Consider the following 27,538-nt stretch of genomic DNA (forward strand, 5'->3'; position numbering starts at 1 on the left):
GAAGCGGTGTAATTGTTTGCGGAATTCTGCAAAAATCATAGACGTGGTGTCATTAATGTGCATTACACGATATACTTAACCCGGTGGCAGGGCGAAATTACAAAGGCGTCTGATACTGAGAAAAGCCGCAATGTGACTCAAAGCCTCGCGCCGCTCCACGCCGCGTTCGCGATCACGTGGTCTGCGTCACGTGACCTCGTTTCTCGTTTCGACGCAGTCACTAGCTTGGGGGATCGCATATAGCCGCGGCGCGGACGAAAGTTGCGGGGCAAAGCGTCGGTGTTTATCGCGGGCCGGTCCAGCGAGTAACCTTGATCCTTTCGCGAGTCGTCGTACGTGACAGCCGTCGTTCGCCGAGTCCGAGATCCGAGACCGGTTAGTGTCGATCGGTGCATCGTCGAGGCAACAGGCGAATCTGCAAACAGTTTTCCTTGAGCTGTCGAAGTTCTTTTACGACAGAATGAAGGTCTTCGTTCACGTTTCTCTCATTGCTGCGTGCCTAATCGCGTGTGCGCACGGTCTTCCGGGTGAGTGACATTTTTTTTTATAGTAATAAATTAATTTTTTTTTCTGTTGCGATATCGTATGTTCTAAATACGGGAAGTTCCGTGGTGCGAAACAGAAAAGAGTAACAATATTCACGGCGAATGTTGTATTAAAGTTTATTATACTCGAAACACATTATTGACATTTATTTTAAGTTTTTCTGTAATTTAATTCAATTTTTTACTTAGTGTAAATTACACTGATTATATTTTTTCATTAAGTTGTGGCTTTAATGCTTCTCAAATAAAATTTTTTTTTTTTTTTTCCAGCAATTATTGCTTCAATAATCTCATCTAATAATCATTTATCAAAAGATGTACGTTTTTGATTGACTGATTTCAATTATTAAGCAACTTTTCATAATTAACTTTTGAATTGAATGAAGTTTAATATGATTATTCGCCAATTTCATAACTTTCACGTTCTAAAAATAACATAATCACGATTGTTCCAACTTCTCTTTAAATTATTTACCGTTTAATTATTGTTAGAACTAATTGTAAGTGCAACTCGCAATCCTCAAAGTAGAGTCCATCTACTTAAAATCACATTATCAAAGTCAGATATTTCATTATGCCATAATCAACTCTTTCAATTCTAAAGATGGAATGCGTTCCGAATGTTAAATCAATAAGAGCCAGTTTCAATGTTGAAATAAACTCATAACGATTATTTTCAACCGCGAAGTATATTTTGTTAATACCCTGAGTTAGCAAATTTTATTTTACTTCCGAATTCAGGTCGCACAAATACATTTATTACTTGTCTGCGGATCGCTTTTCAATAAACGACTAAAGCGAATGGACATAGATATTTTATGTACTAACTAGATCGGAATTAAAAATTTGAAATTAGCTTTATATTTGCAATTTAACTATTTTTATGAGCTAATAAATTATTAAACTTTTGGAGTTTGGATCATTGCGCATTTTGGGCTACGCACACCGTAATAAAACGTAATCTACACTAGGAAAAATATTTAGTTAAAATATTTTTGTCATCTTAACTAAATCTAATTATCCTAAACTAAATTTTTTATTAGCAACATTTTTTTCCTGCAATTTCTTTCCTTCATATAATAATTAAAAATATTAACAAAACAAGTTTTATTAATTTAAACAAAAATGTTTTGTTATTAATTTCGCTTTATTACCTAATTTGTTATAATTGTAATATTAATTCTAATCCAGTGAGAAATGACAGGTCGAAAAGACGTTTTAGACTAGACATCTAATAGACGTTTTTCGACCTGGGAACTTAATTTTGCTTTATTAAACTAACTTTATTAACTTGGTTATTTAAACTAAAAATAAAATCTTTATTTTATTGAAAATTTTCCAGCAACTAAATTATATAGTCAAAATGTAAAAATCATTTTCGTAAAAATAATAAAACCTTTTATAAATGAAACAAAATATTTGGTTGCTATAAACAAAAGCCTCAACTATAAAATTTTGTTAAAAACATTAAATTTTTTTCCTAGTATACGTTTTTATTCTTATTTTCTATACATCCTCAAAACTCTGACATTTATCGCGGCTCTATTCGACCCGTTGAACGATTCTTCAGGATTATTTGCATTCAATTCACGACATTTATGCGTCGTTATAAGACGAAGCGGGCGTCCCGACGGGCGAATATCTCGATTGAATGTCAGGTCACGAAGAAATCGTGGAAGCAGATAGTACGCTCGAACTACTTAAGACCGTTGTTTACTCGATTACAACTCGATATGAAATTCACTTCCAGCGTAGACTTTGCTAATTAGCATCGGCCCCGTTTTTGCGAGACGGGAACGGCAGGAAGCTCGTTTAATTGGAGCTGCTTCGTCCCCAAGATAATTGTCCAAGCGAATTCCCGTCGAACTCCAATTTATTCCTCTTGATTTTAATGTAACTTTATCTCTCGGGCCGACGTTTGTGTATTTCAACGGTTTTCAACCGTGCAGAAATCCTTACAGAAATACATTACAGAAATAATACGACCTGACTTTTCCGGGAAATTGCAAATTACGATTTCATCGCTAATTTATCGAGTTTTCCTCTGTTGGAATTAAGAGTTCAATCACACTTTGTGTTATATTCGTGAAACAATTTGACATCTTGATGTGTCAAATATAATAAATTTTTAAATAACAGAATGAGATTTTTATTTATAACTTTTTCAATAAATCAATTTCGTTCATTAATTAAAAAATTATTATATTACATGTTAATAAATTTTTATCACGATTTTTGGAACTTTTCTCCATTGTATTTAAAAATATAAATGTGTTCCTTTCCGCTTGTTTAAAAATGTCATTTGTAATTTTTTTTTTATGGCGCAAGCAACTTTACCTACGTCCTAAAGGAGATTAACGAGTTTGCATTCAAATAATTGTACATGCATAAATGCATACCGTGTTATTACAGCCACCAACATTTGTAAAACAGACTCGGAACTTTACGCATATTCGCTGAAGCACCAAATGATACGAATATTTTAACCAGTAGCGTCGTGACGCGTAACGTATTACAGTGTATAAATAACTTCGAGAGAGAGAAAGAGAGAGAGAAAGAGCGACGAAACCAAAACTAAAGCCATCGCATTGTTAAGTATAAAAAAAATACGCCGCGAATGAAAGTTCGGCAAAAGAGAACGTTCGCAATTGCCGAACCATTAATGATCCGTGTAGCCGTGACAGGCGTGCAGTGCACAATCGTACAATTATTTCTTTCGCCATCGGGGCGTACGTAACACGTCCATTATTACTTCGGTGAGAAATATGACGCCTTCGGGCGAAGTGTTTCTCTTAACATGATGCACCTGCCAGTTTTCATGCCGCGAAATTTCGCCGTAGACCGCGCGGTCTCCGTAGGAGAGAACCGTCTGCTCTCATTACGCCCGCTGACAGCCGGGTGACAGCCGGATAATAATGTAATTTTTGAGACTCGCCGGGACCGGCGGCAGGGCGGCCAACAAGCCGCGAAAATCGAGTTTCCGTGAGTTTCGATCGACGGGGAAGTCGCGGCTGTTCGGTCTCCCCGCGCCGAGTGAGTAGACGCGCGTAGTAGCAGTTTGTCAGCGTCAAACAGCACGAACTGCGTCACGATGGTGTATAAGCAGATTGCGCTTAATCCTATTAAGAATACGTAATCGTCGTGCTTACTGCTGGGTAATCGCGCGTCGTCTCTGAGGTAAGCTTGCGTAATCATCTGCAATCGTAAATCTCTTTCGTGCAACAAACATGACGTTTAGCACCGTCGCGAACGTAGTGCGCTCTCCCGCGTTCGTCGCTGCGGTCCGCTCTCCCGACTAATTGTACTTTATACAAAAATCGATACGGTAATAGTAATGCAAATTTCCGAGAGATGCGTTTCGCACCGAAAACACGCGGTGCGTCTATGTATGCGCTAATAAAGGGGAATATTACATTGCTCGTTAAGAATCAATTATATTAATTACGCGAAATTATACATTAAAGAATAATTATCTCACCTAAATGAGATTTGCAAGTGCCACGTGCAATTCCGCAAAATATGAAACGTAGACTTACGTTCACTGGTATCAGAGATAACGCTCCAGTTTACTTAAAGTTATATTATTAAAAGCGTTCCTCGTTAAAATAGCTTTCATAACGCTGGTACACCGGTATGTATTATGCGCGTAATTTATCGCTTCTACCAATCTCGATTATATTAATTGATTTCTTTTTTTTTTTTTGTTAGCGCCAGTATCAGGTTTATCATACATCATATACGAGTGCGTTCGCATAAAAATATGTCGTGTAAATCATTTGGGCCACTCGGCGCCAATTATAGCGGGAAAGAAGTCGTGACTAATTACTTCCGATATATCTCGTTCGGTCACTGATTAGTTGATTCACACAGCGTCGCACGGTTGTTGCACAATCCGGTAATGTCATTCCTTCTTCCTATGTTCCGCATCGCGGGCGACGAGCCTCCTGTCGTCAGCTTCCCTTTCACATGCCCCCTTCACACGTGCAATCGCACTGGTCTCGTGTATATGTCATACCATTCGCGCGCGAGTAATGCGGATGTATGACGATACATAGTGCAGCGCAATTGTGCAGCCAAGAGCAACAATGGGGATCTAGCGGGATCTATTTTTTTGTCTTCCAATCATTATTCTAAAATAATTTTCTTTTGTTTAACTTCTGTGATTTCTATGAAACTAAATAACAATGTTGAAACTTTATGATTGCAATAAACTAATTGGATAACATAAGGGAGTTAGTATAATCAAAGAAGCGTAAAAAGATAAAAGAAATATTTTAACGTAATATATTTTCTTTTTATCTTTGTTAGTTTTTCTCAAATAAATATTTTTTAATAACTCATTAATTTTTTTACGGTTGCTCGAAAAGTTCGAAAGCACGATGAGGAATATTTTTACCGAGTGTTATTATTTTATTTTTTTTTCCTGTTACCTTGCGCGATTCCATATCTGGAGAGTGTCCTTGCGTGTCGACGGCTTAGTTTGTTGTGCACCTCCGTATCTGGAAGCGAAGTGCTGCCGCGGATTATGACCAACTCATATTATTTTCCTGTCGCGAACAGTCCGACCCCCGTTGACGCAGTTGGGCTTGCCTTGAGTGGCAGTAGCACTGCAGAATATACCGCTATTAAGTATGCAGTCCGCGTCCCGCCACCGCCTTGCGGCCATTTAAATAAAAAAAAGGAGGTACGCAAACGTTTTGTCGGCGCATCTTTTTTTTCTTATTTCTCTTGCATAGTCGCGGGGTCAATACCTTGAATCACTCCGCACTGAACTGTACAGAGCGAAAAAATTTATTCAATAAATGTTTTACTTCTGATTTGTCATAAATATAAACGAGTATTTGCAGTTGATTTAGTATAAAATAAAAACTAGTACAATTTAACAATCGATATATAGGTATAAATAGATATAAAGAGTAAGACTTGACTATATATTCTGCACTTTATTCTCGTTTGACATTTGATACTTGATACATGCTTCAGTATTTACTTCAAAATATATGTAATTACGGTATATTTAGCAAGTAAGTCAAAGTACCATTTTAAACGTTTTATCTACGTTTGTATATTCTTTTGTCGCAAATAATTAATAAAACAAATGATTTCTATATGTAGATCACAATGAATCAATATCAAAAGATCGTCTAATTACAAAATGCTAATTTCGTCTAACCTCTTTACATGCTCATAGCTACTAATAGATATTACAATATTTATATGTTTTATAATGCAACTTATGTCAAATAAGTGAGAAAACATCTAAGATTAGACTACAATTATCGATTGTTTTAAAGAGATTAAATATTATGCTTTAAAAAAGATTTCTTTTAATAACATGTAAGTGATGTCATTTAGACCTTTTTAATTAAACATGTATTTATAAAGCAAATTATCAGCTTTTACATATAATTTTATTTATGCAAGAGTCTTCTTCTGCGTAATTTGTAATGGAATGTGTATCTCCTAGATACGCGACGTGAGATGGAGTATACATTTCAGGATTAAAGTAAAGCACATCCTTAGCTTTAACTCGTGTGCGACTTTTGTCCCGGCGATGCATTTTGCTGCGCGCATCGTGTAATTCACATAAGCAACATAGTGTTGTAATAACATTTATATAAGCACGCGATATATTGCTTCATGTAGTCCCTGCTCCTCCTTGGAGCATAATTTATATTACATATTTATAAACTGTTTATACTAAGTTGTATGTAAATAATTTTTTAAGCAGAGATTAAAATGTCCGTGAAAAAATTTAAATTCTTTCTCGAAAAATTAATTACTGATCTAATTTCGCTAATCACAAAAAGTGTTAATATTTAAAATAAAACATTGTGAACGGAAATATTTCAATTCTAATATATAATAGATTTTTTCAAACAGAGTGTTAACGCTGATTTGCATATTTTTATTGATCGTTTACGTCATACTAAATTCGATATCGACATTGGTCTTCACTTAAATGCACGAACAGCCGCGATGCTATGACCGTTATAGTGATTTAACAGCGTCGTTTACTGCAACATATATCGCTGTAATTATGCATATGTGTGAAAGGAACAGCGCCGTTAAACATCACGCATAAAAGTCTTTACCGGTAGGTAATTTGCCTATCGCAATTTGCTGTGCGCGTAGCAATAAAACGGTAGATAATAAAAACAGTATTCGGGCGTACCTTTCAAATAAAACAAATCAACTAGGTATTCATGAATAAAATGCGAGCTGTTTGGAGGAAAAAAGTAATATGACACAGTACTTTGTGTATAAAAGTCATACAGCTAAAACATTTAATTTTAGGATCTGTGAAGTTAGCACGACATTTTATTAATATAAAAAAAAAAACAAAACAATTACAGTTCCAGTAACATTTTTCATAGTTCTACAGTTCCTTATAAAAATAAAAAAAATTCCGTATTTTTTGGTATAAAAATTACTGGAACTGTAATTGTTTTTTTTTTATATTAATAAAATGTGCTAACTTCACAGATCCTTCATTTTAGAATCCAATTAGCGTAGGTTCATAAAACAAGTTTAAGATTTGTATTTTATATTATAATATGAAACTTCTTAGAAAGTGCTAAATAATATATTTATAGTCTACATTCAGAATGTATAGCAGGCAAAATTATTGAAACAATTCGTAATACATTGATGCTGCCTCTTGTTAAATACTCGCTATTTTGCTTTCCGAAGAAACTTTAAAAATTAGCATTATTGCTGCATTTTTCGCTGCTACTTTCTTTCCGTAATCTTCTTTCCGCATAATTGAGATATTTTGACTCGGGTTAAAATTCTTTTGCAATCCGATATTTCATACAGCACCCTAAAGTCGAGAATGATTCTTAAGTCGTTTGCAATAAATAACGATGGGAAAACTTAATAAGACATAAAAACTTTTCAATTAAATAAAATCGAGTGAAACTTTGTATGCGAAACTTTCCGCATTAACGCCTTCGCAAAAGCAAGAGAAGGAAATACAGCAGTCCCGGGACGGGATTACTAAAAAGACGAGTTCACACTAATATTTACGAAGCGATAAAATCGAGTTCTGCATTTAGCAATGATACGGCATTAACGAGCTTTATCATATTTGCGATTAGTTACCATAATAATTATTATAATATCGAATATTTTTACATAAAAGTTCATATTTTCTAAAAAATGTCTATAATGTCTATAAAAAAAGTCATGAAATTTTTTATAAACGAATCAAATTAAGTATTTGAAATCTTTCTCGTTTTCTCACGTGCTTGCGCTTTTTCCAATATTACATAATACAATAATAAATTTCCGTCTCAGTCGGAGTTCTAAAATTGTCAAAAGCAAATTACATTTTCGCAAAACCGATAAAGCAACGTTGAAAAATACACGCTTATAAGCAAGAATAGGAACAGACGCGATTACCGAGGAAAGAGCACAGAAGGTGACGTAATGCGTGACGTACAAAGCGCTCGGAATACTCGCACTTGCCGTAGCCATTCTTGTTGGTGTAAAGAATTATGGGGTGGTCGCTCGGTCAGTCGGCGGCAGACAATCCAATTACCTGCGAGTCGCGAAGCCATAAACTGCTGCCGACCTACGCGGGTGGTGGCGGCGGAGAACGATCGAGTAATTATGAATAGGCGAGTGCATATCGCGCGCGGACATCGAAATCGGATCTGCCGAATGGAAATTCGTTTGAAACCAATCATTAGCACACCCTCGCCTGTTCCGCTCGCTTTTTATCGCATATCTCGTTGCCGTAATCGCCTTTTCGAAAGTCTATAATATCGAAGATAACGAATATTTCCTTCGAAACAAATTGAAATTTAATCTCGCGTCTCGGCGAATCTGTTGGGAGCAAAAGTCAATGTACCATTGATTTTCAAGGTGGAAGACGAGACCCCGCCAGAAGAACTTGCGGTAATTTTAAGAATGGGGTGAGAAGTTCAAGTCGTGGACGGAAGGAAAAAATTTAGGAATCTCAAAAGATTTTACGTATTGACATTTAATTTTAGTTAAAAACGCTAAAGATTAAGAATGAGACAGACTATGATTGTGCAATTATTAATACGCAATTCTTTGTCAAGAAATCGGCAAATCAGAGCAAAACATACTAACATTTTGCAAAGAAGGAAACAACTTGTAAAATAAATTATCTAAAAAGAAGATTAATGGGGTTTTCTGCTCAATGTGGGGACGCGAGATAACAAAACGATGCGAAACTTCTTTTATGTACGTCTGTTAGAATGTTACATACATTAATGTTACATACATTAGTTACCCGAAAATTTGACAAATTTGAAAAAATGAAGACACTTTCTGGATACTTTTAAACGCGTGATCTCAACAGTGATAATTTTGTGATAAGTACACTGTGCATACAAACAGCAAAGTTATAATAGTAGCAAATTAGCAACAAACAAATTGCATATTCAATAATTCCCAGAAAGAATATGAAGTCATAAAGATAACAAAGAGCTTTTGTTCTCTGACAAGGAAAGAAAATATACATATTGCCAACTGAAACGTCAGAATATGTATGTGTGTATTGTTTGTTCCTGTCGTTTTTTTTTCGCGCATTCTGCGCATCACAAACAGTTGGGCAATTGATTTGCTTTCGTTTGGTACTTTTCAGTCGTTGGAAAACTATGAAAAAATATATTATTACTTAAATAATCCATTCAGAATATCCATGATATCTGTGAATAAATTTTGTTATGAAATAATATGTAATTATTTATTATAATATTATAATATTAAATAATATTTAAATAATTAATTTATTTAATATTAAATTATATTTAATTGCAAAATAATTAATATTTAATTATCTGCTTCAAAAAGAAAATTACAGAATGGAAAGATAGAATGTTTTATGCTTAACTGCAATGTATGTTTGGAAAAATTATTTGCTATTAGTATTCGAAGAATAACATGGTATTCTTATCGTCCTGTTACTAAGTTGGTTTATGAGACGTGTTACAATATCATACATGACACGTTGAAAGTTCTTAGGTGCGTCACATCTCATCGAAACTTCCTCCTAGCCGCTACTTGTGCACATTCACTGTACCAAAGCTTATAATCCGTGCTGCGTCTCGAGTATTTAATACCGTTAGAAGGAATTTATCGCCGAGACGCTGTATTGATCTTTACTTAAGCGAAGCGGTATACACGCGTGTGCCGGTAATCCTCGTTTTGCGTGATCATCGCATTCCCGAAAACCATCTAGTGTGATCGGGAAAATCGCACGGAAAAAAGCGTGCGAAGCACAACAGGCGCTCGTATTTCCGTGTAAAAAAAAAGTTTTCAGCTTAACGCGAATCGGATTAACACGGTAATCTTCAATAATGCAAGATCGCGTGCAAATTCGAAACTATTTGTATCGAATGGACGCCTTTTACATTTGTATAGCGATTCATTTGAATGTAAAAATTTATACTTTTATGCGATAAATAATATCTGATCTTTAGGTAGATTATTTTGTTTTATATTAAATCGCTCTTTACGATGCATATAAATAATAACTGCATTTTAATTTCTCAGTTATACACTTAGTTGCGCAATGCATTTCGTCAATGCATAAAAAGAAGTATGACGGCCACATTACGAGATGTGGCACTTGCGCAAAAAACCGGAACGACCAGTCGTTATCGTGTAAGAACATCTTAACTTTACATCTTCGTCATGCAGAGACACTCATATCTTTTTCGACTGTACTTTATTATTAAACGCTAGCAAGCAATATTAAAATATTTAAAAATTAATGTGACGTGAGAATAGAAACAAGAAGCAATAAATATCACAACTTTAAAATAGCGATTAGCATCAAGCATAGCTTTCGATGTCACTTTTATTTCTGTTATATCAGTTATTTTTATTTTTAATAATGAGAAGAGAAAATAGGAAGATATATTTAATATTATCCATATTTAATCATTTTATATGTATGTTAATAATACAGGCAGTACCAATTTATTCAAATGTGTTTTTTTACAAAACACGATAACGATTTAAAAAGTTCGTTACCACATCGCTTAAAATGGAACATTGCTTGCGAATTACAGAGTGGTTACGTAATATTGATATTTAATATGTAAAGCTCTAGACATGACTTACACGTTTCTAAACTCCACGTGTGCGTTCTTGGCACTCAAGTGTCACGATAAATTCTCATCAAATTTTCGACGAATCAAAATCAGTTGGAAATTCCTGTTAAATTAGATATAAGCGGGACACACTGTACTCAGAATGCGTAATATACTGCCATATGTTAATCCAACGCACTTTCCTCTACTTAACACGCAATAACTCCTTGGTTTGAACGCAGATGAGCGATGTATGAGCGAATACATATTCACACATGAATCTGTAATATGTGCGACGCGTGTATGCGTATGTACACGCCGCACATTCTCATCTGTGAACCATACTACGACGCGCAAGTACTTCCAAGTTATTACGCCTTTGACATCAAGTACGTACTCGGTGCGGTACGCGCACACTATTTCGATTCCAAGTTTCATAATGTCGGGCCTCTGCTCTAGCAACGCCACTTCCCGTTCCATCCGCCTCGATTGGTGGATGCCCCTGTCTGCCCTTGCTATCAACCCATCGGTTGAAACTGCAACTCTGATACTGGCGAAAGGCAGCGTCTTTGCAGTTTCCAGAGATCCAGATCATTAAAATAATTAGAATTTCCGCTGTATAATTTATTTCATCCGTGTCTGCACTAAAATTAAATTACCCAAGCTTTTGTCAGGTCTACTTTAAGATCGTTTCTTTCTACTTTGTTGCATATATTTAATCAATATGCATTCTATATTTCATCATATTTTTTTTCCTTTGTAACTAATAATTAAATTTTACAACTTTGTGCAATAATAATTGCCATATATACACGAGATAAAACTTGAAAGATTTTTCTCTCTTGATCTATGAGAGAAATTGAGAAAGATCTAAAAGATCGAATTTTTTTTGACCGAGAAATTTACCGTAATTCTTGGAAAACTGATCGTTTTTGCAGTAAAACGTAGTTTTCTTCAACTATATGTAGACGTTGATAATAAATATATACTGATCTGTATATAAATGTCAAATATTTTATCGAACGAATAAAAATCCTTTAGAGCAAAAATATCTTCAGAGCGGAATTTCTGAAACTCCAGGACTTGATACAGTTGCACGTGTTAGAATATCATTGGTTACGAGCGGTAAGTTGATGAGATGACTTTCTCGGGGATTTCAGCATTGGTAGAATTCACGATATGTACGCGTTGCAAAGTATTATCTTTTTTCTCTTTCAATTTTTTGCTTGTTTATATCGGCTATCGATTCTTCGTTTTTTTCTTCGCGCAGTAGTATTTTCGTATCGGAAGACTCGTTTTCACGAAACAATCAAGTCGCTCGAGACATTCAGATAATCAGGAATAGCTTCGAGATATTAAAACACACCTGGAAGTCGCGCTTAATTACATACGCGATATTACTATCAAAAAAGTGTACGAGGCGAAAAATAGAAAACTCAGATCATCGAAACAACATGGATAATAATTTTTACGACATAAAATGACATTTTTTTATTTATATAATAATTATATTTGTATAACATTATATATTATATTATCGTCAAAGTTTTCCCTTTTTCCCTCTTTGCTTATTCCTTTTTGCCATCGAAAACACACCTCCGGGCAAGAGTCTCTCGAAAATAAATAAGCAAGGGCTGCCTCACGCAAAGTTTAAGGAATTTTAATAAAACGCCAGAGCCTAGTTACCGTACATACGACTTAAGAAGTGCTCTGAAAAGTATAACGTCGCGCGATCGTAATATCTTTGACAAATATTTACCCGTCTCGCGTGATGGTGGTTCGTAGCGAGGTACGCGCGTCGCGCGATAGAGCGAAAAGGGAAGCATATTTTATGAGACGCCGCGGCGGTGTTGGTGTCGGACCTGTAATTTCTCGTTCCGACGTGGGCATGCATTTTTTCATGCGGTTACATCTCTTCCGGTAAACAGACTAAATAAATTACGAGGCTCGCCATCCAACGATCGGACAACCCTGTACTTGCCTATCCTGTCTCGTTCGAGGAGTGTATCGGGATGGAAATATAAAACGCGGGAAAGTCACGTTATTTTATCTACTGGCGAGACAAAATCTAAATCTCTCAAAACGAAGCAAATCTGGATTATACATATAAAGTACGAGAGAAATTTTGTCTAATCTAGACGAAAATATTTTGGCAATTAATTTCAATTCATATCAAAAATTTAATACATTTAATTCTTTTAAAATGTAAATATATATTTTCCATACTGCAAAATATCATTTTATTTTTTATTTCCATGATTTTTGTATGAATTGGTATGTTTTCCCGAAATCTGTCAAATTTAAACTTTACTATCAGAACAATTTATTTCAACGAAATAATTTTAAACGAAAAACGTAGAATATTTGTGCGCAAGCGAGTAGAGTATTCTTGGTTCTTCAGCAATCGAGCAAACTTTGCACTGCTCGAAGAACCGATTTTCGCGCAAGCACATTAATGTCGACGGCCCAACAAAATTTTCGTCATAAATATCGCGCGCATAATACTCGATTTCTCCGGTTGATTAAACGCTCCATTAGTCTGTGATGTTACGCTGTAAACAAAGGTAATTTCCGCGATCGCGACGACGGCGGAATATGCGCGAAATGTTTCGAAATTTTATTGCTCTCCGTCCTCCGTAATCGCTTATAATCCGTAGAAATTTCTAACTATCGTCCGATGCGAACTTGTTAAGCTGTTAATTTGATGCATCGTAGCTCGGCAGCGAGCATTTTTCATGCCGGTTTTATCGCTATTTCCTGTTACGAAAGTTTTCTACGCGTTTAAAAACGAGTGATATTTATAATGCAAGAGATAGAAAGAGAGAGAGGCATGGCGTTTGCAATAACAATAGAAATCATCATATATTCACGTCAATTTCGATGAATCCGATTAACATCCCGTTTGATTGACGGCTGTATTATCTCTCTCGGCAATTACTGTTATATAGGGCGTCTTCGACAAACTGTATTCGCTCTTAACAATGCTTGATTTTTAAATATTACGAGCAAAAATAGAATGAGGAAGACGATTCTTTTGCACAAGAGTTTCTACTGTCAAATTAAGCCGACAGATTCAAGACGAACGGTCGACACTTGAGTGTTAATTACTAGTCCCATGTCGACTGGCATGACGAGAAATACTATCACCATCAAGCGTATACGATTTTGCGTTCGCTGTATATATGCACACATATATTCTACGGAACTACCAATACTTTGCCGCAATTACTGTAATTGCCTTATATCAAAACGCTACACGTTGGATCGATCGAATCGGCAAGCATTCCAATTAAGCCACCGACCGACGACGATTGGATATCCCAAATCTCCATACCTCGCCGTGCTCCCTTGTCCGAAATATAGTTTACTTTTAAAAACAAAAAGCAGCCACTTGATTCCCGATTGTAATTTTAATGCAGATTGCCTGCAATTAGTAATGAATCGAGCTGTACACTGCAAGATCAGAGAGGGCTAAAAAATTGGATTCTTATACATGAAAAATCAATTTCCAGTAATAAGAAATTTAATACACGTATTTGTATTTATAATTTTTCCGTATTTTTTTTTCCGTTTCTTTTTTTATCAAAATTTATAGTCGCTGCCAGCTATAATCCGTCGTTATTCTCGCGGAGAGAGCCATTCGGCTCTCTACTAGAATCCAAATGCGCGATAATTCGAGGAGAATGCCGGTAATATCTGACGATACTCGTCACTGCTCTTGTGATCTGTTTTTGTCAGCTACACGGTGGTCCATCCGTAAGAAATGGAATTTTGCCAGCCGCAGAGGATGCGGCGGAAACATCGGCGAGATCAGGAACGGATCTATGCGAAGGCCGGATACAATCTTCGTGAGAATAATACAACGCAAAATAATTCATCTCGAGAAATACTTGTTAACGAAAAGGAGCAGTACGTTTTCCTTAATACCTCTTTGCCCGATTGCCCTTCTGCCAGGGACTTTTAGAAATTATATCAGCTTTAGATCGTGAAATGCCACCGTCCGTTCCTGGCAAAACTTCTATTTCATTCTGCAGTCAATGGCAGTCGCGCCGCGATGCCGCGCTCACAATGCACCCCCCGCGTACGTGTTTCCCTTTTTGTCCGGGTATCGCATTAAGAGCCCGCCTAATGTCACTCGAAGAAGCGGGCGCGGAAAAGTGGAAAGTATAAAAAACGAGCGGGCCCGATAGATCGATCCGGCGGAAATTTCTCAGGGGAACAACGCCCGTGTGCGCGCGTAAGCGCGATGCCGCGGGCCGTTCAGGCGCTATCCTACATCCATCACGCGGAATTTGCACATTCGTGCCGGACAACTAGATTTACTGGCGAAATATCCTATCCGGCGGCGGTGGGGAGAGAGCGGGCCCGTAATCACGAAGAAATCTATGCAATTTATAAGGCGTATATAAATTGGAAATTATATACAAGAAATATTAATTTTCGATATAACTTATTTATATATGTATTGATATGAATATTTATGTATTGTCTCTCGTATTAATTTCATATTAATATAAATGGTTATCATACACATTGAACTGCGGAAGCCCGAGTATTAACCAACCCGGCAAAAACTTGTCGCGATGGATTAAATTTCCGCGTAAAAGCCATACCTACGTTCAATTAAAGCACAAAAATAGCCACATCGCAATAATCAACAATATCGATAAAGCATTAAAGCACAATCGACGCGATAGATGTTCATACACGATATTCCGCACATTGAATTGCAACGTAAATAATTAATCGTTCACTATTTATCAACATGGTAATGCATAGTGGGCGCATAAATTCGTAACGTATTATTAATCTCTTACGCAATGAAAATTTGTGCTTTTACAGACGATCGATATAACACGGCACGTTTTATCAATCTCACAAAATTAACAATTTAATTCGTGACACATATCCGCTTTCCATAGGAATTAATATCGCGTATCAATATCCGAGAATCGATTTCTCCGCGAATGCGATTCGTTAAGTTTCGGTCGCTTTTCGTCAAAGCGTTTTGAATCGTCTATCAATCTCTACTGCGTTTTTCAGTCGTGAGCCCGCGCTCGCGGATTTTCTCGGGTCCGGCGTTACTGCGCTTCTTGCATGCAGAAGGGGAATAGATTGACTGAAATTGACACCTACACTCCCGCACGTCAATGTGAATTGACGACGACCGAATTGGATAATCGCTGGAAACGCCACGATCGCGGTGACGATTTGCCCTCAGCATTGGCATGTCCTTGTCTTCATCCACACGTCACTTTCGCCCTCATTGAACCCCGTCTATTTCCTTAATTTATCGACACATTTTTTAAATTGGATTTTCTGACGAATTTTATTTGATATCGCCGCGATAAAATTTTTACTTTTCGGCAGTGTTCAAAGCTATTTTTTCAAGGAATTTATATTTCCCACAGAATTGTTGTATTGCAAGAGCGATATCGTAAAACGCTAAAAATTTTTGAAATTATCTAATAAATGGTTTACATGAAAATTAATAAATTATTCCAATAAATAATTCGTCTAAAATTAGCAGAAATATTCGCACGAGTGTTTACGGTATCGTGGTTTAATGCGCCGGCCATAGGAATATTTGTTAGAAGTCCTTCATGACCACGCCGTTCTAAATAGAATGATGTATGAGGTAATTAATGGTTATTCCACGCCTAATTGCCGGAGCGATTATGACTTTTCCGCATGTACATCATTACTGCGCTATGCTGTCGCGACGAGTACGGGTGAAGGAAGTTTTAAATAGCGCTGTCCTAAATAAATTGCAGAATTAGTTTGCTCGTGGATACGGCTTGCAATAAAATATAGAATAGAGTAGGTTTAATTGAATAAATCGCTTTCAAAAGCGATATCAGTAATGCAATTTCTATGATTTCGTAAGAGCTCATTATCGATCCAGCGGATGAATATGCTAGCGTAAATGTAATTCTGACAGTTAAAAAAAGGATTAGTTGCGACATGAAGGTCATTCTATTATCTCATTAATTAAGGACATTATTGTTTTAGTGATCATTTATATAGAAATTTTTATATATTAATATTACCGAGAATTATTTCCGCGAGAAGAATAGAAAGTTTAAGATTTATTCTGCTTTCTGCAAGAAATCTAATAAGAAATGTGTAAATCTGTCTAGAAACCTATTTTTGTTCCACGTAAATCTGTCTATAAATTATTTCTGAATGTTTTCGATCATATTGATTGAAGAGAAATGCATCATGTATTGAAGATGACTATTTCTGTTACAGGTGCGCGACGTGACTCATTGGAGGATGATTTAGAGGACACTGTGAGCTTTGATTTTGCCATGCCGAACTTCTTTGCTGGTATGTAATATTTATATTTCAAAACTAGAGGAGCTGCATAATGTGTGTAGTTTCCATTCCTAATATAAGTCTGTCTCTTTTAGCTGCATTACGCGGTCCCCGTAGTATTACAGTTTCCGTAGTAAAAATTAAATGAATATATCCTTGAGACGTAGAGAGAAGAAAGAGAAAGAACCGCAACAGAAAATAGAAAAGATACTAATATTGCGGCTAAAAGGAATAGAGTTTGCATCACCTATTATATTATTCTATTATTACGTTAATTCTCTTTTCACATCTCGGTTCATGTTTGTTTCATAAATTCTAAATGCAGCTAAACAAGTAGTAATTTTGTCCGCCCGATACAAAGACGGTGTTTAATATAAATGCCGAGCAAATGAGCACATCGGACATTTTCATCAATACTGCACGCGCGCTGAAAATGCGGACTTCAGAATTACAGACGGTCGCACCAAATCAGTTGCTAAATACAGGCGCGAATACAATCCGTTATTTTCATTAGCGCCTCTGCGCTTCTGCGCTTAAACATCACAAATTTCGCAGATGGTGTATACGAGCGTGCGTGTTGCCTCTGACAGGTGGATCATAGAGGCGTGCGCAAATATCGCGCGCGGTTGGAAATGCAACGCGCATCCACGATTGCATCGCGTGCGTCAGGCTCATGTTCCGCTTACATGCGGTTTGTCTGAGCGTAACTTCCGTCAGTCTGTGCCTATAGGGACATTTGGTATTGTTTATGGTGTACCAATTAACGCGTTTCATCGAGGCAAACCTTTGATTAGTAGCGCTCGACCAGCTAATCAATCTCGGATGAATTGTTGTTCAAAACTTGTTTATTTATTTAATTTTACCAGATTTTAATGCGTTCTATGTAAGTATTATGACTTACTCAAATATAATTTTTCTACGCACTTACGCAAGCAACTAAATACACGTTAGCTTTTAATAGCATAAAATTTAAAGATGAACGTTTTTACCTTCGATAAAAAATTTTATGTAATTCTTTAAAAATTCATGTATTATGACATATAAATGTAATGTCATTTTAAAAAATAATCTTGCAGATTTGAATTTAAAAAATAATAATTGCCCGAAATGGGAATTAAAGAGATAAAAATTTCTTTTTGCGAGCAAAATATCTCGTTTCCGAAACGTAAATTATCCACTTCTCTTCCTGATAATAATCGGGATTTCAAATATTCACTTTGCGCTGGTGCGCTGAATATCATCATCGCATTGCCGCGCTATACGCGTATTCTGTAGATTATCGCGCGGCTTTACGGAGGGCAACTTCCGCTCTTCTCTCGGCGCTGGAGGATGATCAACAATCTCTCGTAAACCAGTTCGACCGCGAGATATGCCGGTCATATGTAATACGACTTGTACATATATGTGTATATGTGTACATATATGTATGTGTAACCACGGTAATAATGTCTCACTAGTAATGACTCGCTTATTCGTGTATGTGGGCGCGTGCCTGCCGTCCGTCACTCTCGTTGCGCAACAATTCGAACCATGGATCTATCGCAAAACGATACCATACCCATAGGCCATGCCTTTACTCCGACAATGTATCGCTATTTGACCATCATCGATGATCTCGTTTAAGAGAATCCGCATGCGAAATCGAATCCCCGCATTAATGTGATTTGAGCGCGCGTTAGAGAGACCTGCCGAAAATTTACGTCGCTCGATGTTCAGCCATCAAAATTAAAGCTTCCAAAATTTAGAGTGTATAACGTATGAATAAACATTTTGAAAGATGTAATAATCTTGAAAAAAATAAATATTAGAATGTTTAATTTTGCGATATAAATATATTCTTATATAAGTACATATAATTTAAAGAAAAAAAATTTTTTTAATGTGTTAGATTCTGAATAAGGAAGTTAACACTAACACCAAGACTCTCGTCTTATTTTCTCTTATTTATTTCCCAAAAGAGTAAACATAAAATGAAATTAAGAGGCAAAAATTTTTTTACGAGCAAGAAATCTCGTTCCGGAAACATAAATTATCTCTTCCTTCCTAAACAAATAATAATCGGGATTTTAAATATTCACTTTACCGGTGCACAGCATATAATTAATATGTCTTCGTATTTCTGCAGTTACACGCTGAGGAAAGTTTACAGGAAATGAGAACACATATAGTTGCAATCGTTATGCATTTACAAAACTTGTTTATCTTCGAACGTTTTTCCCGTTCGAACTCGAGCTACTCGTGTATGTGTCAGATAAACAAAACGACAGAAAAAAACCGTCTGTGTTGGATGTATATTTTCGTGTCTTTTTACTAACTAATATTTGACAAAATTCTCGTTAAATATTTTCACACATTTCGCATGCGCGACACGCGTTTTATAAATATTTATGGAATCCAAACAATATGCATCAAACGCCGAATATGCATCCGAATAAGCAAAAATGTTTCATAGGGAGCGACTAAATGGGATGACGACCTGAAAAATTTGTGCGGTTTCTTAAAATCGTAGCGTAATTTCCTTAATGTGTACACAAGTGCTGTGCTCTTATTATAAGCTGCGGCACGATTATATTCCGTGCACCATTAACCGATATAATTACAGTATTACCGTCCAAAACGTATATGAAATAGCAGTAATATTCTAACGAAAACAATTATCAGAAAATATGTTCTAATTAGCTGGCCGCGAGTGCCAACGCGTCGTAACAAGCTATAAATTTCTTTAGAGGAAACCGGCTAATTGGTCTGTCAATTTATCGATATGGAAAAAATCTATAAATTCTGGTTTTTGTAGAATATCGTCTAATATTGATATAGGGTTTCAGGATTGGAAGCATTGGCGTGCTGGTATATATTGATCAATATAAAACGATATAGGTTAAAATCTACAAAAGTTTTAAAATAATCTTTGCATATCTAAAAATATTTCTTTCGGAACGTACGCTGCGAAATCTTTTTATATTCATCTATTTCGAAGTTAAAATGTTTGAAGTTTAAATTTGTGCGTTGTATTTAGCGCTTGATACGGCTGCTTGATTTTCAGTCAGAGATAATAATGTGCTAGATTTGTACCGGAGTTAACATTGCGTCGAGATAACATCGTCATCTGAGGTAGACAAGATTCAGAATCATACCCAAATCTCTCTCTGACACAGACTATTTGTCATACCTCGCGTATCGTGGTCCTTGTACATTGTCAAGGAATTCGGCGCGCCCGTCGCTAGTGACAAATATCGTCGTGCATGCATATTTTTTTGCGCATGGCCGTGTAAAAACGCGCGACGAAGAAAGGGAGGCCCGATCGATCGGCTTGATTAACGGCGTTATCGCGTGGAATTTGTAACAAGGTGATTCCGAGATCCGGCGTACAGGTGAGATTGGGCGAGGCGGCACGCGTAGCACGCTCGACAGAAGGAAATCCGTGGCGATGAACGGTCGTGTTTCATGGTCTTTCAAAGTAGCGCAGCGGGTAAAGGTCGCGACGTTAATGCTGAGCTCGCGACGAGATAAAATAATGCAGACGCGACATATTACGTGTCGTCTGAAATGTGCGCCAACATCGGTGCACAAGAATGGAGAGAAATAAAAATTGTTGAATTCTTTTTCGACATACATTCTAACGTAAGTGTGAAAAAAGTATGCGATATAAATAAAATATCGCTGGTTGATGGCTCCATAGTATGTCATTGCGAGTTTCTCTCTAAGCACTGATCATTCCCTTTGCAGGCCGCTCACCCTTTTAGGGAAGAAAGCTTTTTTCCTCTCTCCTGAAATTTCGCTTCATATTGCACGCGGCGTGATTAAAGCGCAGCTGAAAATTAAATTTTTCAGGGAAAATTAACAGGTCGCGCAAGAGAATTAATTGGCGCGACTATTTGCGACCTCTGCTATTTTCAAAGAGCCGCTCTCTCATATATGGCGGGATATTTTGCGAGATAGCGAGATGGACGCGCGTCATACGCCGCAACACTGTGCGTATATAGCGAATTAATAAATTAATAAATTGATAGAGATACATTTGCAAATAATCGCGCGTGACGTAATCTATCCGAGGAATTTATTGAGGGAAGAGGTTGTAAATAAATTTTTAATATTTCATGTGTTTTTCACATATTTTTTAACTATTCCGGGTTTTCGGAAATAAAGGATTGCAAATGTCAGATTTTGCATTTGTAAGATATCAAATATATTTTAGATGCGGAGAGTACGTTATAAACATGAAAAGACCGGTTCTTTAGATGAAATTCGTTATTAAAAATAAACTTCTGCGCAAATCACAAAGGCTGGCGGACACGAAATAAAAAATAAATTTGTGAGCCGCGTGCATGGCAGCATGCGATCTCTTACGTGTGTTTCGTATATCAAATTCCACGGGCATTCGTGCAGCGCGCAACGAATAGTTTCAGTAGTATGCTTATTTGCAAGTCGCGACACGCTCAAGTAACGTCAGACTCGCAGCTTTGATTGTACTGCTTTGCCCGACCGACCGAAGCGAGAGTGGATCCGACATGGCGAACGAAGATCGCTCGCTACAAGTGGAAAATTTACTAAACTGATCCGTACTGAAAAATGCACGCGCTTTATTTTCCGCATTTTTGAAAATTAAATAAAGGAGATTATTGTAAGGAAAAAAAGAGAGTATTAAAAACACGAAAAAAAGCGCTTTTGCAACGCGGTTTCGAAAGTAACGAAATATCGATCACTCACAAAGGTCGCTGCGAGATCGCGCGCGGCTCCAAGGTCGGCACACAAGAGCACAAAGTTTATCAGATCACTTTCACCAACGGCAGAATTTTAACAGTGCGCGAATCGGGGCGCGCTGCCAAAAGGCACGAAAAAAAAAGAAGATAATCGCCCCCTCGATAATTCGCCACCGGTATAATTTGTAATCCGTGCGACTGGAAGCAACCGCGGACGCGAATGGGACGGCAATTTACAGTAATTGTTGATTGCACGACTCGATGAATCGTTATTCAAATCCGGCGTGACGCAGCGCCGTGGGAGGCCAGCGGACTGGAAACGGGCCCAGGGGACCGGGAGTTACTGCGAGCGACAGCCTACGGATGCCAATTTTCCGTGATCATTTCACGAACTGTTTATTATTTTAGCGCCGCGAACAATCTAGAATTTAATACGAGCCGCGATGGCCAATCGATTTGCATCGCAATTCTGAAACTATCGCGTTATCGTCGTCGAACTTTATACTCTCTATGCAATGTAATATTAAAAAAAAAAAAAAGTTTGCTAATATTTTTGAAGATTATCATGATGGTTGTTTTTGGTAGTCAGTTAATTTCATATAGGTGTCCTTATTTGTAATTTCTTTTTATCCTTGAATTAATTTGTAGTCAATAATAGTCCGAGACAGAGCAACCTCAATGTGAGCAACTCGTATTAAGATGTAATCGTGAAATGTATTTATGCTAATTACATGCACGATATAAGTCATCTAATTTTCAGACCAGTTGTCCTTCTGCCGAACTCTCGATACCGGTTCGACGACAGGTTTTCACTCTTATGATTCAAAGCTTGGCTGCCTTTAGAATATTTATATCGCTCTCACGTCATCTCAAAGATTAATACTTATTAATTTTATGTATACTTTGTTAATAAAACTTTATTATTATACATGTGATTTTATAGAAAGCAAAATTAGCTGAATAAAGCTCGCAGCACATAGGAGTAACGACATAAATAATAATTGCCGCTGTAACAGATTTGATCTCCAATGATATTACAAGGATTAACAACCACGGCAACCTCATTTTGCAAAAATGAACATCACGGATTTAAATGCAACGCTCATCATTTCGCGTCGTTATTAATTGAACATAACGTTACACCAGCTCTTTAAATTTTGCTCCGATGCAAATCATCGAAATTTACATTTTTCAAACGTTTTTACCTTAAATTACATAATATTCCACGATTCGTAGAATATTAATAAAAACTGTATACTTGTTGCTTGCTAAACCCTGCGAAATCGATATCGTAATTTTCTTTCGCTGATTTAGCGCACTTGATAAATGCGCGCGCTTCGTATTCGGCGCGTGTCGTATTTCGAAATAAACGTTTACGACTGGCCGTTTTTAACCGTAACGGGCCGTTTTACCAGCTAATTAAAATTATCGCGTGCGAAGGGCCAGAAACGCGCCGATTTCAGCAGCACATCCGATACCGCCGTGCCATCCCTCCCGCTCTTCGCGCGCCGCAAATTTTTCTATATGCAAACGAAGCTACTGTCGAATAATATGCCCGCCTGGCGCGTCCTCATTGAGATTCCGCGCGGCAATAATCGGCCGATACAGTCAACTATTTTACTCCGGCAACCGCATTGTAAGCGCAATAAAGTATGCAAAATTTATCGGCACGGCCGACGTCGTTCCCGTATACTCTCATCGCGTATACGTCGTCCGATCGCGGCATAAATTATTATTACATTTTGCGAAATAGCGGGTCGCCGCGCGCGGGATCACCTCCATTTTATTTATAATGCGACGTCTTATCGCGGAACCGCGGGAATTGCATAACGACATGCGAGTCCGTGGACATGTAAGAGATATCAATGTTCTTGGATATAAATATTTATTTGGTTTAAATTTTATGCAGAAAGTCGTCGAGATGATTGAAAGGCCGGAGAAAATTGAGGATGCACTTCTTTCGAAAGGGATAACGAGGAATTTGTTACTAATTTTTTATGCGCGTAAAATTTCAATCGACTATGTCGGTGTCAAATTAGACTATTAATTGTTTATTCCTTTGTGTGATCGTTTAAAGAAATAATTTCCGACTGTAGCGCAAACGTACCGTTAAAAACAGTCCCGTTCCTCGGTCGAGCTCTTGCATTGCGATTCTTCGATGTGTACACGGTTCTTTGCGCGAGATCTGGAAAGAGACGCGGATGTATTACTACCCTCATTTGTTGTTTGATACATCGTTCGACTCTTGACTCATCGTGCTGGTGTGCGCCCGACCTGATTCACGCCGAATCGCAATAAAGCGCTATTGGGTCGTTAAAATGAAACGGGATGGTAACTAGGCGGAAACAACGACGGAACAGTCGCTAAATGCACGAACTCGAAACACAAAAGTCCCGGCGATCGATGTATCGCTATATACAGACACGCCGATCTTTAACACAACTGTGTGCAATACGACCTTTAACGTATGACAAACTGGTTAATGCGAATAAAATCAAGGAATGAATTCTCAAATGGTAAAAATCACATATTTGTGTAATACGCATCAAACAATTACACATGTCTCGATTAATATTCAGCAAACCGACGAGACATTTACCGTAAATTTCATTGTAACTTATTTTTTTTAACAAATCATTCCAATCATTGATTCCGTCGCAGCACGCTTCATTTTCTACATTAAAATTATGAAAGCGCAATTTTGTTGTTCAATGACCACATATGGTCCTAATAAGTACGTCATCCCCAAATGCTTGACAAATATTTTTTAAACAATTGTCAGCGCTTACATCTATTTTAAATCCATGCGCATTATCAAGCGCACTTTACCGAATTGTTGTTATTGACGTTCATGAATAAAATCAAGCAACCGATTTCAAAATTATACCGAAATATTACCGAAATATTCATGTATTATCACAGAAATGGTTGTATAAATTATCATGCATATTCATGTATAAACAATTTTTTTTGATTGTATATTTTTTGTTACAGAGACCGTAAACAGACTTAGGCAAAATCTCCTGAACTATTTCTGGAATATGCCCGACATCACGAACATCGACATTCCTGAAGGAGCAAATACGACTTCCACCACTAAGGTAAATGATTGATAGACCTAAATTCTAAATTAATTTTTTGCAGACGAAATAGAGAGAAAAAGAGGGGTTTCAATATTTCGAGATAGCTGTTAGAATAATAATTAATTATTAAACATTCAAAAAGTTCTTATTCATTCGATTTTGAAATACAATATTAAGATCTTCATTGAATCAACTGTCATTTTTTATCAATATTTTATATAAAATTTATGTAAGAGGTTTTTAGAAGCTTTAAAATGAGGTTAAAATATATTAAAGATTTATTTAATTAAAGATTTAATTAAAGATTTAATTAAAGATTTTTTATGACAATTATGCGCAGAAAATATTCTGAAAGCCACGTTTTTCAAAAACTAGGATTCATAATTGATAAATGAAATTATAGCGCTATTTTTTCTATAATCTCGATTATTTTATGCGGATCGTATTTGGTGTCGAACACATTTGGTTACGAGCGATCGTCAAATTTTTAGCTGGTGGTTAGTTAATAATGCCGTTCGCGAAGAAGCGAAGTAAAATAATCTCTGACACGCGAGGGAGCTCCGCACCGCGCCGGACATGTCGCGGAGATAATGCATCTCCAACAATTTACGTACACGTGTAAACTGCAGCAACGGAGTAGAGATAGCGAAGGAAGAGAAAGGGCAAGGGGATGGGATCCTTAACAATGGTATGATACCGCCAAGTGTACGACGATGGTGGTGATCGGATTACTGCATTTCCCGTCGCGTATTGTTACACGCTCGAAATCTGCGCGCCGCCATCTCTCTGATATGTAAGTCGCTTAACGCTTGCCGCACAAAGCGCGACTAACGGAAGCGGATAACTGTCCGCCAAAAAGTTCGCCCAAGCTCACGATCCTCTTTCTCGGACACCGCGTTGTATAAAGGCCGTCGTTTACACGCGAATATTCACTTAAAGCGGAAAGGGAAAAAAGAGAGGGAAAGATTACTCTCTTTTCTAAAATGTTGAATCTAAGAAAAATATTTTTTGTCTTTTTACGTATATATTTTTTTTCGTTAATGTATACCCTCGGTAACCCTTTGTAATAATTGATGTACGTAAAAGTCGGGTTCTTTTCCATAAAAGTTGTACGCCAACAGAAAATAGAAGAATGACATAATGTATTATGTACAAATGAGAACATGTGAAATCGAAAGATTATCTAGCGTTCTTTCGGAAAAGTACAGAAATATTTCACTTTCTTCGCTTTCACAAATATGTAGAAAGGTGTAGAAAGTTTAATGAACTAGAATTGCTCCGATAATTCCAAGTGAATCATTATATCTTCTTGTTAACAGAGCAAACCACCGCATTGTATTGCACACTGTCATGTTTCAAACATGGATAAATCTGCGCAGTGGCTGCAAATTCTTCAATAATACAGCTTAATTAATTTTGATGATGCGTTCGTCGGTTATACAAACTATCCGATTAACCCATTTGCATCCCCGATTAAACCAACTCTCTTATTCTCTCTCTCTCTCTCTCTCTCTCTCTCTCTCTCTCTCTCTCTCTCTCTCTCTCTCTCTCTCTCTCTCTCTCTCTCTCTCTCTCTCTCTCTCTCTCTCTCTCTCTCTCTCTCTCTCTCTCTCTCTCTCTTTCTCTCTCTCTCTCTCTCTCTCTCTCTCTCTCTCTGGGATATATGTATATATATTACGCTATTTTTATATCAAATTTGTTATCTATAATATGAGTTAAATTATGTGATAAAAAAGGACTGACAAATTTTTCAGAACCAATTCTTTGAGTTAAAAAGAATATTAAAATAATTCATCATTTTATATGTACATATATTCCGATGAAAGACAGCTAGCAAAATATATATGTACACAATGTTTCAATAATTATACAATCAATTTCATGTACGCAAATTTGATTGATTGCAGATTATTGACGGTCACGTGGTAACAATCAACGAGACTACGTACACATCGGGTGACGAGACTAGCGGCACCTCATTCCGAATTCGCATAATCGACGTGAAGCCGCAGAACGAAACGATAAAAGACGACAGAGACGATACTATTCCGCTCGGCGGCGATGTTACGCCGAAAGCACAGCCAGGACCGGCGGAGAGCGCTGAAACGGTTGAAGAATTCAACAACGAGATACCGAAGTCCGGCGGAGGAGACACGCTGACCGCTTAAAAATCAACCGATCACTCGTTAGAATACGTCGATAACGATGTATTGGAGTTGATAACACGAAGAGGAAGAATAATCCTTATGTTGGCTGTAGTAGAGTAACTTCGGTACACCATCGAGTGCACCGCGTTAAAGTAATATTATTGTAATATATAGTTATGTTTTTCTTGTTGTTTTCTATCGCTTCTCGACACGATCGATTGTTTACGACGTTTACCTACGTCATTAAAAAAAATAAAGATTGCTATCACTGGAAGGATAAGCTGGAATATTTATGAAAATATATAGATAATATGAATTAAAAAGGGATATATTAAGTGGTTTTCATTAATTAAACTAATTATTTTATTTTATTTTAATATTAAAGCAATAAAATATCAATTAATTCCAAAATTAATAACAATTTTAAATTAAATTAAAATTAACGTGATTTAAAGCTTAATATACGCGCTTGATGTAGGCATTTTTTATACGTTTTAAAAACTGGCAGCTTTTCTAGAATATATCTAAGAGACGTCCATTATATTATTTTGATATAAAAATAAAATATTTTGAGGTTTCCTATGTTTTTCAGATTGATTAGTTTAGACCTTTCCTAATTTATAGTATTCCTACATTTCCAATATCTAGCAATAGCAGTAAAGACTTGTTGATTTC

At 36.8% G+C, this 27,538-nt stretch overlaps 1 protein-coding gene across 1 annotated transcript; it reads left to right on the top strand.

The window, feature by feature from the left end:
* Window positions 1-261: 261 nt before the first annotated feature.
* LOC105670051 (virus-induced RNA 1) lies at window positions 262-27,445 on the top strand. Its single transcript, XM_012363357.2, has 4 exons — window positions 262-527; window positions 16,868-16,945; window positions 24,628-24,734; window positions 26,624-27,445. The coding sequence occupies exons 1-4, from the start codon at window positions 461-463 to the stop codon at window positions 26,882-26,884; spliced, it is 513 nt and encodes a 170-aa protein (XP_012218780.1). The 5' UTR covers window positions 262-460; the 3' UTR covers window positions 26,885-27,445.
* The last annotated feature ends 93 nt before the right edge of the window (window positions 27,446-27,538 follow it).

This window comes from Linepithema humile, chromosome 7, assembly GCF_040581485.1.
Source record: "Linepithema humile isolate Giens D197 chromosome 7, Lhum_UNIL_v1.0, whole genome shotgun sequence".
In the NCBI taxonomy this organism is placed as follows: Eukaryota; Metazoa; Arthropoda; class Insecta; order Hymenoptera; family Formicidae; genus Linepithema; species Linepithema humile.